This window comes from Arachis hypogaea, chromosome 20 (genome assembly GCF_003086295.3).
Source record: "Arachis hypogaea cultivar Tifrunner chromosome 20, arahy.Tifrunner.gnm2.J5K5, whole genome shotgun sequence".
Classification (NCBI taxonomy): domain Eukaryota; kingdom Viridiplantae; phylum Streptophyta; class Magnoliopsida; order Fabales; family Fabaceae; genus Arachis; species Arachis hypogaea.
This window is the reverse complement of record NC_092055.1, coordinates 102,180,494-102,193,195: the sequence shown is the minus strand read 5'-3', so window position 1 is coordinate 102,193,195 and position 12,702 is coordinate 102,180,494. Positions and strand designations below refer to the sequence as shown.

The following is a 12,702-nucleotide window of genomic DNA, read 5'->3' as shown; positions in this document are numbered from 1 at the left end:
ATTTAAAAATCGTTAAATGATTTGACTAGTTTAACTAAATATCATCTAACGATTTTTAACTATCAACTTCATATGAAGACAAAAAATAAAATAATATATCAAAACAATAATATTAATAGATATCATATAATCATGAAAAGAAAAAATAAATTGTGATTAATTAAATTTTTTTGTTTATCTTTTTAATTTGTATATATTTAATAAAATTTATAGTTAAATAAAATGTAATTGATTTAAAAATGAGAGACTTTGAAATTAAAATAAATTGAATATAAGTGAAAAGTAAAAATGCTATATGTATTATAATTTGTATACAAATTAATGAGAATCACTTCAAAAATCATCACAAGCTGACACTTGGCAGTGCTGGAGGGTATAGAGCATGGTGGAGTTGCAGATTGCTGGTCTATTGTACATTCACCTTTAATATTGACCGATTGGCTCGAACCGATCCGGTTTTTACCGGTTCATGCCGGGTTAGACCGGTTCGTACCGGTTCTCTGCCTAAAACGGTCGCAAGCTTTGACCGGACCGGTATTAGGTCCGGTTTACCAGATTTTCGGTCGAACGCCGGTTCTGACAACTATGCCAATAACTCCTCTATCTGCCTGACTAAGATCTGCAAGATAACCATAGCTTGCTTCAAACCACAATCCTCGTGGGATCGACCTTGACTCGCTCAGGTATTAATTGGACGACCACTACAAGAAAAAGTAATATTTGTAACAAAAAAAATTGTTACAAAAAATCGAAATTTTGAAACAAAAAGATTTTGTAACAAAAAAAAGGGCCATTGCAATATGTCCCGTTACAAAAAGTTTTTGTAACAAAAAAGAAACTGTTACAATTCAAAGTGATATTTTGTAACAAATTTTTCTGATACAAAAAATCAGAAGTCGTTACAAAAGTGGTAACAAATTTTGATCTTCAAAGTATTTTTGGTGACAATCTATTTTTTCCTATCATAAAATTTTGTTACAAAATGTAACTTGATTTTGTAACATTTTTTTTCTTTAGTTACAAAAGCAAAATAATTATTTTGTAACAATTTTTTTAATACAAATTGTATGCATAATTTACTAAATTATTTTTTTAATTAACTAATATATTAACTATTTTACTAAGCAAGTCTACATTTATATAATATGTAAAAACATACATAATTCAAACATGTCTCATTTAGCTAAAATTGCTTGAAAACAAAATAATATTAGTGAGTACATTGATTAGTTCTACAAGTTATATGTCTTGCACTAGTTCAACCAAAAGTTAAAAGTTCTAACATAAATTAGTGTCTCTATAAATCAAAATATTCTTGAATCCTTTAGGTAGCATGTTGTCACTATTTTTGCACTCCTGTAAATGAGAAAAATCAAAACAAAAATTAGAAACAAGATATAACACTAATTACAATTTTTTCTATTCACTTTTATTCAAAAATAATAATAAGCCTAATTTGGCAAAACAGACGTTCACCAATTTGAATCAACCAAGAATATTATGACAACAAGCTACAAAGTAATTACTTAACCAATTATGTCTTTAAAATGTCTCCTCATAACATACCTCCAATACTTCATCAAATTCAACTAGGCTCTTTCTTATGCTGAAGAAGAACTTTTTCTGCATTGATTTGCAACCCAATAGTTGTACATATGTGATGATTCCACTGTGTATCATGAAAGAAGAATTGTCATTATATGAGAAGATGAGTAAAAAAGCACAGGTTCAGACATCTTCCCTCTTTCCAAAATCAAATATATCCTAATGAATGATAATGTTAATAAATAGATTATAACCTGCTTCACAATGGCATCACCCTTAATTGGGATATCCTCATCATTTGTAATCTTTGATATAAGTCTGACAGCCCATTTCGTATCAAAATTGAACTTTTGAAATATCTCGTCGTGTAAGTTGTAACAAGGATAATGTGAGAATTGTTGACAGCTCTTAATTAGTAAAATAGACTCATCCAGTCCACCACTAGAAACCTAGATGTAAAAAAACAAAATAAGCAGTAGAAAACATTTAAAAATTTAGACATAAGATTCAGTCCTTATCTTTTGCAGACAAAGGGGATACAAATTCAAACCTATACCTCATTGAAACATTCTATTCATAAAAGCAATAGTTGTATTTGTTTCCATAAAGAGATCAGGCACCCAAAGTGCGTAAAATAGATCTCTCGCACGATGCTCTTCCTACAAACGTAACATTATTAACACAGTTAGAAATGGAAGTTATATAACATGGATAAACTATTACCTTTCCTCTTGCCTCCCCTTTGGTTAATACCATTGGATGTCCCATTTGTTCCACGTATGTAGCTGCCAGTGGCACAGATATTGTGAACAAAAACACCAATTCCCCCTGCTGATTTGCTAATGACAGCACACTCTTTCAAAGTATCATATATTCCCTCTATATTATCATCTTTCATATATATGAGGAAGCAAATACTCAACTATCAAGCATATAAAGATAGCCAATTAAATCATCTCTCCAATGATCAGTTCGCCAACAGTGGGAAAAAATAAAACACAGTCTCACAAAAAGACAGGGAAAACCTTACTTGGCGTTGGCTCCTTTTTGCATGGGTAAGTGAGGCGCAGATTTTTCTTAAGCTGGGTGCACTTCCACCAATTCTTTGTTTGCTTCCAACAATGGATGCTATGCTCTAACTATTTCTAACACTATAAAAAAGCTGCTATAGGAAAAACATAAGACGAATTAAAATAAGAAAAAAGAACAGCTGTAGAGGAAGAACAGCCGAGATGAACCAAAAACCAGCAACCAAGCGACACACAGCAACTAGGGAACGACAACGCCAAGAACTACCGGGGAGGAAGAACAGCCGAAATGAACTAGACCAGTAGAGGCAGAGGACTAGGGACCAGGGACCAGAGGAGCAGAGGAGCAGCACAAGCAGAAGCAGTTTCAGTAATTCAACAGAACAAAAGCAAACCAAACAAAACAGAAGCAGTTTCAGTACTTCAACTGAACAACCAGCAAGGCAGCAACAATGAAATAAAAAAGTCAACAACCAGCAGCAATCCATCAAATAGCTTACCATACTAAAGTTCAAAACTGAATCAAGGAATAGCTTACCATACTAAAGAGGTGCGACTAAATCGAGTAGCCACAATAACAACACTTGCTGTAGCAATGGAACGGCTCAGAGCAAGGGGGCAACAGCGGAATGATGGCTCCGACGGTGGCGTACGATGGAGCAACTCACGATAAATAATCCCTGGCACAAACAATCTCAGCAACAACTCTTATAGTAACCAGGATTTTGACCGACAATGAGAAAAAACCAGAACAGGGCTAAAGCTTACCAAGGAGATGGCGGCTTCAACGGTGGCAAAACGGCGACGGAGCACAGCTCCTTGAATGGCAGGAGAAGAGGCTCACAGCGGTGGTGACAAGTCGCGATGAGGGTGACGATGGCAGGCTCGCAGCAGACGCGACGCCTCTTCCTCTCTCCAGTTGGTTCTCCCTCAGCGTGGCGCTCTTCCTCTCGATAGCGATGCACACCTACGACTCCATGGATGGCGACGGAGCTTCGGCGGCACAACCCCCAACTCGCGACAGTGGCGGCGACGGTTGGACAGAACTCCCCTTCCTCGCGCAGCTCTCTCTCTCGACGTCACCTCCCTCTCGCGCGAACTCTCCTCTCGATGGAACTGACGGCGATGACGACCCAATAGTGACAGTGACGGCTCGGTGGCCCCAGTGACGACGACGAGGCTCGGTGGCCCCAGTGGCGACGGCGACAAGGCTCGGCGGCGGTGACGCGTGATGGCGGTGCGGACAGCTCCTCCCCCGACGCTTTCTTCCTCTCTCTCGGATCCCCCTCTGCTCTCATCCCTTTCCTTATTTCCATTTCTTATTTCTTTCTGTTTCAGAGTGTGTGTGTGTGTGTTGTGCTGCTGAAGGAGAAAGGTGAGGGTAGTGTTGAGGTTTGGGGGGAGGTTGCAAGGCGGTTAGGGTTAGGTTAAATGGGTTAGGATTTGTTTGTTTAAAAATGATTTAGGAATTTAGGGTAAAATTAAATTGGGAATTAGGGTTAGATTTTTTGATTTGGGGATAGAATATTTATTTAAAACCTAAATAAATTTTAAAAATTGCTTTTAAGAATACTATTACTTATCAATTTACTAGTTGGCTTTTAATTAAGTATTTTAATTTAAAATATACAATAATATGATTAATTAATTTTTATTAATAAAATTTAAAATATTAAATTCTAAAATCTCTATTACTTAAATCAAATCTATAAAATTCTTATTATTTTATAATTACTAAATTTTATAATTTAAATATAGAAAATAATTTGATAATTATAAAATTAAATAAAATTTATATTTTAATTATTAAAACTGGAATTTAATTATTTTTTATAAAATAATTTCTAAAAATAAAGTTCTTAATAAATAAATAAACTTGAGATTAGCTCATAATAAGATTTTTTAAAAATTTTGGGTTTACACTGGTGGCTGTGAAAGGGTTAACTGGTTAGGTCATTTTAAATATAAAAAATTGTTCAATAATTTTAAACTTAAATAAAATTTTTAGTTTAATTATCAAAATTTAGTTTAGTTACTTTTAATAAAATAGTTTATAAAAATAAAATTTTTAATGAATAAATAAATTAAAATTAATTCATAATAATATCTTTAATAATAATTATGTAAAAATATTATTTAATTATAAATTTTGAAATTACTTTTTAATAAATGTTCTGATTTTAAGAATTAGAGATAATTAAATTAATTATTTTCAAAATATCATTTTATTATTAATTTATAAATTATTTTTAAATAAACACTAATTAAAATAAAATTGGAGATACTTAAATTAATTTTTTTTCATAAAATTTAAAGTATAGAATTTAAAAATCTCAAATATTTAAATCAAATCATATAAATTTTTTATATTTTTTTAGCTACTAAAACTTTAAATTATAACTAAAAAAATTCTGTTTAAATGATTTATTATTTAATTTTTAAAAGAATTTTAAACTTAAAATATCATTAATTTGACTTAAATATTTTTAGTAAAATAATTTTTTAATATAAAATCTTAAATAAATATAATAAATCATAAATAACTCATTATGTTAATTTTCAAAAATTCAAAGTCTTACATTTAATATGTTAAAAAAAATTTATTAGTTACAAAAAAATCTTTGAATTTTGTGACAAATAAATAACTTGTTACAAAAATATTGTATTTTGTGACAAATTAATTTTTTGTTACAAAATATTTAGACCTTTTGAAACAAATAGATATTTTGTTGTAAAATATTTTAATTTTTGCAACAATATAATCTTTTGTTACAAAACATTATAATATTTTGCAACAAAACATTATAATATTTTGCAACAAAACAACAATTCGATACGAAAGCCAACATAATTTGTAACAAAAAAAAATCATGTTGTTACAAAATATTGAAATGTTTTGTAACAAATTTTTTGTTGTTACAAAATATTCTTATTTTGTAACAATAACTAATTATTGTTACCAAAAAACCATAATTTGTAACAATTTTAAATTTGATACAAATTTTTTTTTACAAATACTCCATTTTCTTGTAGTGGACCCAGTTCACTTGCTGGTACAGTTGTATGAAGTGTGGGGACTCGCTCAGGTATTACTAAAGCCGCCTCAGTAATTCTTTTTCCATCAGAGGAGTTACAATTCAGCCGCCCTATTAGGGATACAGAAGGTTTTGGTTAAGGAAGACTGAGATAACTCTTTCGTTAATTTCTAATTTCTAATTTCTATGAGTAAATGTACGCTTCCGCACTATGATATATATTTTTTGGTAATTCAATATGGATGATCTAGATTATAAAATAATTTATTCTAACAGGGTTCTGGCAATTTAACTGAGTGAACTCATGGCCAGTAAGACAGGCATTCATCATACTGCATTTATTTACCATTGTTTGGGTGTGCTTAATTGTCTTTGGTTTGCCTATGTGAATATTTTTGTTTACCTGCTAATTGCCATGTTTGCTATAATTGCTCTTGATTGCGTTTGAACTTCATTACTTGTGATTGTGACTGCTTGGTTCATATTATCGTGATTTAATTATATATTGGACCGGAGGTCGTGATTTGATTATATGTTGGGTCGGAGGCCGTGATTTAATTATGTTTGAGCCGGAGGCCGTAATTAGGTAGGTTATATGTCTTGGTAAGTTTTGGTGAGAATGGTTCTTTGGTATGTAGTGAAACCTTTTGGATATTATGTTTGATTGGCTTTTATAAATTTAAAATATAAATTTGGATTTTTGATAAGTAATTGTTGATTTTTGAAATTGTTCATAAGATGAGCGATGATCACTGCGGTTGAAGATGACTTTCTTTTATATATCTTCTTATGACAATTCTGAAACTCTTCTGGTGAGACTGTGTGGTTAGGTTCTCACCCCTACAGATTTCTCTTTTCAGGACGGACGAGGTAGCTTATGAAGTTTTTTTCTGCACACCTAGTTGTATATATAGTTATAGTTTTTCCCTCGCCTTTATTCTTATATTTTTGTAAGAGGGATAAGAGTCGTGATTGTAATGATATGTACGTATGTAATATTTATAGTTACTTGTATAAAAAGTCTTGTATATATATATCCATATCTAAAGTGTTGTGATTTGTATCTATGTATATTTTTTAAAAGAAAAAATATTTTCGATTTTTCAAAGAAAATAACGATATAGTTTCGAGTTAAAGGCTCTTATTTTATTATAGTATATAGAATTCGTCGTAATATCCTCGCTATCAGAGTGGCGCAGCAAGAGGCGTGACATTCTGGTAATAAGGGTGTTAAATTATTATTGTATTTTTTTATAATATGAATTATTCATCTTATTTTATTAGAAATGACAAATTAAATAAAAAATTAACCATAACTAATGAAATTATAACTAATGAAAAGTTAGGGTCTAAAATAACATTAAGAATAACATTATCAAGAGTACTAGGATAAGAGTACAATATAGAAAGAATACTAAATTAATACTTAAAATTAATATATATATATATATATATATATATATATATATATTTGATGAATTATTCTTATGTATATATCTAAAATTTATATTTTTTATAATAAAATAATGAGTAACAATGAATCTCAGAAGGCAAAAGCAACATGGAACATGCACTACTAGAAAATTAATTATTATAGACGGATATTTTCGACAGATTTTAAGCCACAGAAATACAGACGAAATTTTAGAGGGATTTTTTGTCGGAAAACCAAAAAAATGAATTAGCATAAATTACAAACGGAAAAGAGAATCCATCTATAATTCTCTCGAAAAAATTAATTTTTTTCGTGGAAAATAGTTACAGACGGAAAATCCATCTGTCATTAAATAGACAAAACGTTGCGTTTTATTAAATTATTACAGACGAAAAATCTGTCTGTAATTTAAAATTTTCCATCGAAAAATATTAGATTAAACCTAATTCTACCCCACTCTTTCGAGCTATCACACTCCACTCAACTAAAACGAGCTCCTTCCTCTCTCCTTCCACGAGCTTCTTCTTCCGCCGCTGGCGCCGCCGCTTGCGTCGCGTCTCCTCATCGCACGAGTTTCAGTCACATCTAATTCGAATCAATTCAACAATGGCCGTTGTGGCTTCACCTTCCTCCAGAAACCAGACGCCACCCTCCTCGTGCTCCTTTTCCTACCCCTTCGCTTCATACACCTCCGCCAATTTCGCTCCCGGAGCCTCCCCCTCGTCCCCACGTGCTTCTCCTTCTCTTTGGCCACCATCGGCATTTTTCTTCCACCTCTTCGCCACCGTGTCCAACATCGTCATCCGTGAGATTCTCCTCGGAGCAACCACCAGGCTCCCCCGGACAACACTCCACGGCTATAAAGAGGTATACTCTGATTTTATGATTCTGTTGCTTAGGGCTCAATTTTTCTGTGCCAATTTTAGGTTTATCAATTTTTCTTTGCAGATTCTATCTTCTCAAAATAATTTAGGGTTTTATTTTGCAGCTGGATATTAATCATATTATATGTGGCAGAAATATAAACTGAGGAAATCACATCCCTTCATGGAATACTCAATTATATTGAGAGACAGAATTTTGTGGAATACTCAATTTTTTTTATTTATTTATTGTCACAGGCTGCTCTCAAGGCTGGCAAACAAACACAGGATGGGAGAGATGAGGAAATCACAGCCCTTCGTGTGGAAATTCAGGTAATTTTTGAAGAAAGCATGCATTTCTTTCCATAGTTAGATTAATATCTATATATATATATACATGGTGTACTCTGTTATTCGAAAGTTATAGCTATCTTCTTTTCTTTGTCAGAATCTAAAAGATGATGCAGCAGTAGCTTTTGAACAACAGCAAGAAGCTTTCGATTGCATCTCATGTGTATGGTTCTTTTTGTTCTTGATTATTTTCATGCCTTTAAGAAGTGTTTGATGTTGTGGTTGTAGTTCGGAGTAAAAAATTTCATTTATTGCATGGTGGATATGGTATCATCAAAATTGAACCTTTTCTTGTTGCATGTCACAGTAAACGACTAAGTTGTGGTTTGGTCAATGGCAGTTTCAAATTTTGGTTGGTTTTGACTTTGAAGTTTCAATCTTTTCCCTGTTTCTAGATTTTGATCTCTGCCTCCAAAGAAGAAGAGAAGGTGAGTTTCTCTTCCATTTTTTCATTTTGCTTCTGAGTTTCTAACTCAATTTTGTTTCAGTAGAATTTAATTTCCTGAATCATATGACAATAAAATTTGCTTTTTGAGCATATATATTACTTATTTGAAAATTCATAAACTGATTTTGTAGAATTGAATTTATGTGTGGAACTCAGCAATCAGAATCTTGGTCTATCTATTCCACAAGTATGCTTCATGGAAGAACTACGGGGTTAAAACTCAGAATTTAAGTTCAGATGCGGCTTCTTGTTTCCTTTACGGTTTGGATATATAGCAAGTTGAGCTTTTCGTAGCTGGAGCGCTTCAAAAGTTGTTTTTACAAATAGTTATAGCCAAATGACAAAAGCTTTTTACAAAATTTTCTCTAATGCTACTTTTTCATGCTTTTTTAACGGCGTTGCTTCCACTATCTGTGGTGTTTTAATGGATTATTTTTTGGTTTAATCCCTTAATTAGGATCTAAATTGTGTGACTGTCCACTTCAATTCAATTCTCTTCTTTGGAAAGGTGTTCCTTTTGGGCTAATAAGAACAATTTCTAATTGACATTAGTTGCATAGAACGAATCTTAATTAATATTTTATCTATATATTTTGAAGATAATTCTATTTTCTACCTTGTGTGTCTTATTCATATAACTTATACTATACTTCATTAATTGCTATTAGTATTATTTGTACATCTGAATTGAATTAGGAATTATATATTGCTACAACATATTTCACTTACAAAACATACAATTCATGCATTAAGTTGATTCATATGCATGACACTTCTCTATGCTAATTAACATCAGTATATATGCAGATGCACATGCAATATATGTATCTATAGCAAGTATACATACATATATGTATATATATGTATATATATCTTTAATACTAGAAAAATTATATTATTTTATCATTTTGTTATTCTTTTGAAGTATAATTGAATTTCGCTGCCTTTTTTTTTTCAGGATTTCGATTACCTTAAATTCTGAAAGCAATTTGTGTACGGATTTGGAAATGTACTTGTTGGAGAGCAAGGCGGGTGCCATAGTTTGCATGCTTTTAGCCCTTTTCTTCTTGGGGACATGGCTTGCTATCTTGACTTTGTTAGAGAGGCGAGGGCGTCTTCCTTAGCATACTTATCTTAATTACTCGCTCACCAATTTCTTTGCTGCTCTTTTCATTGCATTCATAGTTGGTGAGATAGGCAAGAGCACACCAAGTGAGCCAAATTTTTTAGCTCAACTTGCTCAGGTGAGTCTTAAAAAATGGCTTTGTAAAATCTACGTCCTTGAATGTTCCAGATTTTCCAAAAGCTCTATGTTTTGGATCCCTGATAGTTACACACTAACAAAGCTCATATTCTAATTCTTCATATTTTAGTAATACATACACATTAACCGCATGCTTAGCTTCATTATGTGTTATTGCCTACAATTGGTTCAATAATTTGCTTATGTGCAGGATAATTGCCCTCTGTTCTGTTTGCAATGGGGGGTGGTGTGGTCCTAAGCCTTGGAAATCTGGCCTCGCAATATGCTTTTGCTTTTGTTGGGTTGTCAGTTACTGAAGTTATCACTGCAAGCATAACTGTTGTTATAGGTATAAATTAACTGATCACACAAAAATTATAACATATTCAGAATAATGCAGTTGAACATACTGTGTCAGGATGAGTGTGCTTATGCTACGATCTTATGTTACTTGCAATAATTGTTACTTTGTTAGCTTGCTTTCTCACTGAAATTTTGCTGCACTATATTGTTCCATTTTTGACAGGCACAAGATTGAATTACTTTTTGGATGGAAAAATTAATAGAGCTGAGATTCTTTTTCCTGGAGTTGGTTGCTTTCTGATTGCAGTTTGTCTAGGTTCTGCTGTTCATTCTTCAAATACTGCTGATAATAAAGTCAAACTCAGCAATTTATCAAGTGATTATAACGCTGGATCAGTGTATGTGTTGTTAGTTACAATTAATTTGATACGTGAACATGACTATTGATTATAGACGTTAGATAGTTGCTCCTTTAATGACTGAGTATAATTGCATCTTGATTTTGACCTTGTACTTCATTTCATCCTTGTGCACCATTGCCTTAAGGAAATTATTATCAAAGCCTCTATTTTAGCTTCTCTTTGGAAACAAAATTACCAAATGCCTATGCTTTGGGAACTTAGTAGTGATTATGTACAATAATCTAAATTTGTGAAAGCAATTGTTACAGTGTATTAAAAACCTAGTCAACTAAATCAATTAATGTTCATTGTTTGTACTCTTCAACGTATTTTGGTTTCTAAATGACTACTATTTGACAAATTCCATGTTCATTGTTTGTACTCTTCAACATATTTTCTTTGCTAGTATTAGCATCCATCAGTTCTAGTTCTATTGTTTCAGTTCAGCATTTCTTTTTCCATGTAATGATTAGCATAATGCGAATCTAATGAGCAAATTCTCTTCTTTTCCCAGGGACTCTTTCACAGAGGGAGGTAAGAAGCTCAGATAAGGTGTAATTTGCTATCTTCTTGGGGATTATTAAATTTTTGATAAGATCCTAAACTTCTACCTATCCTACTGCTATTCTTACAGTAAAACCAATATTTTAGTAAAACCCATATGAAATATTTTGTTGCCTCATTGGTCTTAATTAATTTTTTACTGAATTAGAAGCAGAGATAGACTGCCTCAATCGGATATACATTCGGCAGCGGCATGTTCAAGATGAATGAAGTGAAGGGTGGCAGTCCATACGGTGTCCAAACTTATACTGGTGGTGATGGATCAAGACAACCAACTAAACTTGAATTGGAGCAAGCATTCCACCAAGGCAAGTATATTGCCACCATCACTAAGAGGCTCAAGAAAGAATGAAGCTATCAATAAATTAGGATATTGAATCCTGATGAGTCCACTAGTAGTTACTTGTCATCTAATGTATTCAGATTGTATTATTGCATGGAAATAATTGCTTCTTATTATAAAGAAAGCGCTTTTAGTAGTTACTTGTCATCTAATGTATTCAGATTGTATTATTGCATGGAAATAATTGCTTCTTATTATAAAGAAAGTGCTTTGTACTCACTGGTGTGTTTTTCTATTTCATCAATAAAAATTTTTATTTATTAAATTTATATTTATTTTATATGAAAATAAGTTTATTTTGCAATGGAAAAATCTAAAAAAAATTCTATTTTACCTTACTGACGGATTTACAGACAGATTTTCTGTCTGTAATTAGAGTGTGGGATGATTTTCCAAGGTTCAAATTACAGACGGAAAATCCGCCGGAAAATCCGTCTGTAATTACCGACGAAAAATCCGTCAGAAAGGTTGTCGTCTCAAGGAAATGGATGGAAAATTTACAGAGTAAAAATCCATCGGTAAATAATTTCCAACGAGTAGGCTTTTACAGAGGAATAAAATTCGTCGGTAACTAAAAATCCGTCTATAATAAAAGACTAAATCTGTCTGTATTAATCCATTTTCTAGTTGTGATAGACACCACTAAAAATTTATCCAATCATGCTTGGATTAAGTTGCTAAACAGCAAAGCAATAAAATCACCCTTACAAAGGAAGGTTGAAAAGATACTTTAACTTAATTTAATGTAAAAACTAGAAGACAATATGATAATAGTCGATTAAAAAATAAATGGAACAATTTTAAGAAGAAATGGTCACAATGGTACAAGTTTTTTTACAAAGAAATGAATTTAGGATAGAATTATACTAAACACACTGTTGATGTACCAAATAAATGGTGGAAAAGCAAACAATTAGTATGTAGTACCTTGTTGTTAAAACAAAAATTTTAAGTGTAATGAGTGTTGTTTTGTTTTATTTTTTTGTAATGAGTTATGTTTTATGTTTTTGAAATGAGTATTGTGTTGATTAGTTGTATACATGCAGAAAAATCCTTTATATGAAAAATTCAGAAATAAAAGACTTCTTTTTAAGGATGAGTTAACTATATTATTCAAAGATGTTATGACCAATGACAAATTTA

The 12,702-nt window shown here is 31.9% G+C and overlaps 2 protein-coding genes and 1 long non-coding RNA gene across 17 annotated transcripts; 2 read left to right on the top strand and 1 right to left on the bottom strand.

Annotated features, from left to right (window-relative positions):
* Positions 1–1,178: 1,178 nt before the first annotated feature.
* Positions 1,179–4,003, bottom strand: LOC140182598 (uncharacterized). Its single transcript, XR_011878520.1, has 6 exons — positions 3,342–4,003; positions 3,112–3,253; positions 2,102–2,889; positions 1,800–1,994; positions 1,567–1,669; positions 1,179–1,356 (listed from the first exon to the last, which is right to left on the bottom strand). It is a non-coding gene; the product is annotated as an uncharacterized lncRNA (long non-coding RNA).
* A 3,501-nt stretch (positions 4,004–7,504) lies between these two features.
* LOC112783603 (uncharacterized) lies at positions 7,505–9,901 on the top strand. Of its 10 annotated transcripts, none has more exons than XR_011879333.1 (6): positions 7,505–7,910; positions 8,165–8,239; positions 8,355–8,420; positions 8,653–8,685; positions 8,837–8,966; positions 9,664–9,894. XR_011879333.1 is itself a non-coding variant. In XM_025826627.2 (5 exons), the coding sequence occupies exons 1-5, from the start codon at positions 7,650–7,652 to the stop codon at positions 8,840–8,842; spliced, it is 441 nt and encodes a 146-aa protein (XP_025682412.1). In that variant the 5' UTR covers positions 7,505–7,649; the 3' UTR covers positions 8,843–9,043. The 10 variants fall into 10 exon arrangements, 1 of the variants encoding a protein (XP_025682412.1); XR_011879338.1 differs by having other exon boundaries at positions 8,565–8,685; XR_011879336.1 differs by having other exon boundaries at positions 8,837–8,892; positions 9,664–9,857.
* Positions 9,724–11,778, top strand: LOC140183330 (probable ureide permease A3). 6 transcript variants are annotated; one of them, XM_072231671.1, is made up of 5 exons: positions 9,724–9,949; positions 10,160–10,297; positions 10,475–10,649; positions 11,167–11,186; positions 11,371–11,778. In XM_072231671.1, the coding sequence occupies exons 2-5, from the start codon at positions 10,186–10,188 to the stop codon at positions 11,424–11,426; spliced, it is 363 nt and encodes a 120-aa protein (XP_072087772.1). In that variant the 5' UTR covers positions 9,724–9,949; positions 10,160–10,185; the 3' UTR covers positions 11,427–11,778. The 6 variants fall into 6 exon arrangements, with proteins under 6 accessions (XP_072087772.1, XP_072087771.1, XP_072087769.1 ...); XM_072231670.1 differs by having other exon boundaries at positions 11,368–11,778; XM_072231668.1 differs by having other exon boundaries at positions 11,365–11,778.
* The last annotated feature ends 924 nt before the right edge of the window (positions 11,779–12,702 follow it).

Excerpts from the sequence above, each read along its gene's own strand:
- LOC140183330 (XM_072231668.1), top strand. The coding sequence starts at position 10,186 with ATGGGGGGTGGTGTGGTCCTAAGCCTTGGAAATCTGGCCTCGCAATAT. Across the intron at positions 10,298-10,474 it reads AAGCATAACTGTTGTTATAG|GCACAAGATTGAATTACTTT; the intron begins GTATAAATTAAC and ends CATTTTTGACAG. Across the intron at positions 11,187-11,364 it reads GGACTCTTTCACAGAGGGAG|AAGCAGAGATAGACTGCCTC; the intron begins GTAAGAAGCTCA and ends TTACTGAATTAG.
- LOC112783603 (XM_025826627.2), top strand. The coding sequence starts at position 7,650 with ATGGCCGTTGTGGCTTCACCTTCCTCCAGAAACCAGACGCCACCCTCC. Across the intron at positions 7,911-8,164 it reads CACTCCACGGCTATAAAGAG|GCTGCTCTCAAGGCTGGCAA; the intron begins GTATACTCTGAT and ends TTATTGTCACAG. Across the intron at positions 8,240-8,354 it reads CCCTTCGTGTGGAAATTCAG|AATCTAAAAGATGATGCAGC; the intron begins GTAATTTTTGAA and ends TTTCTTTGTCAG.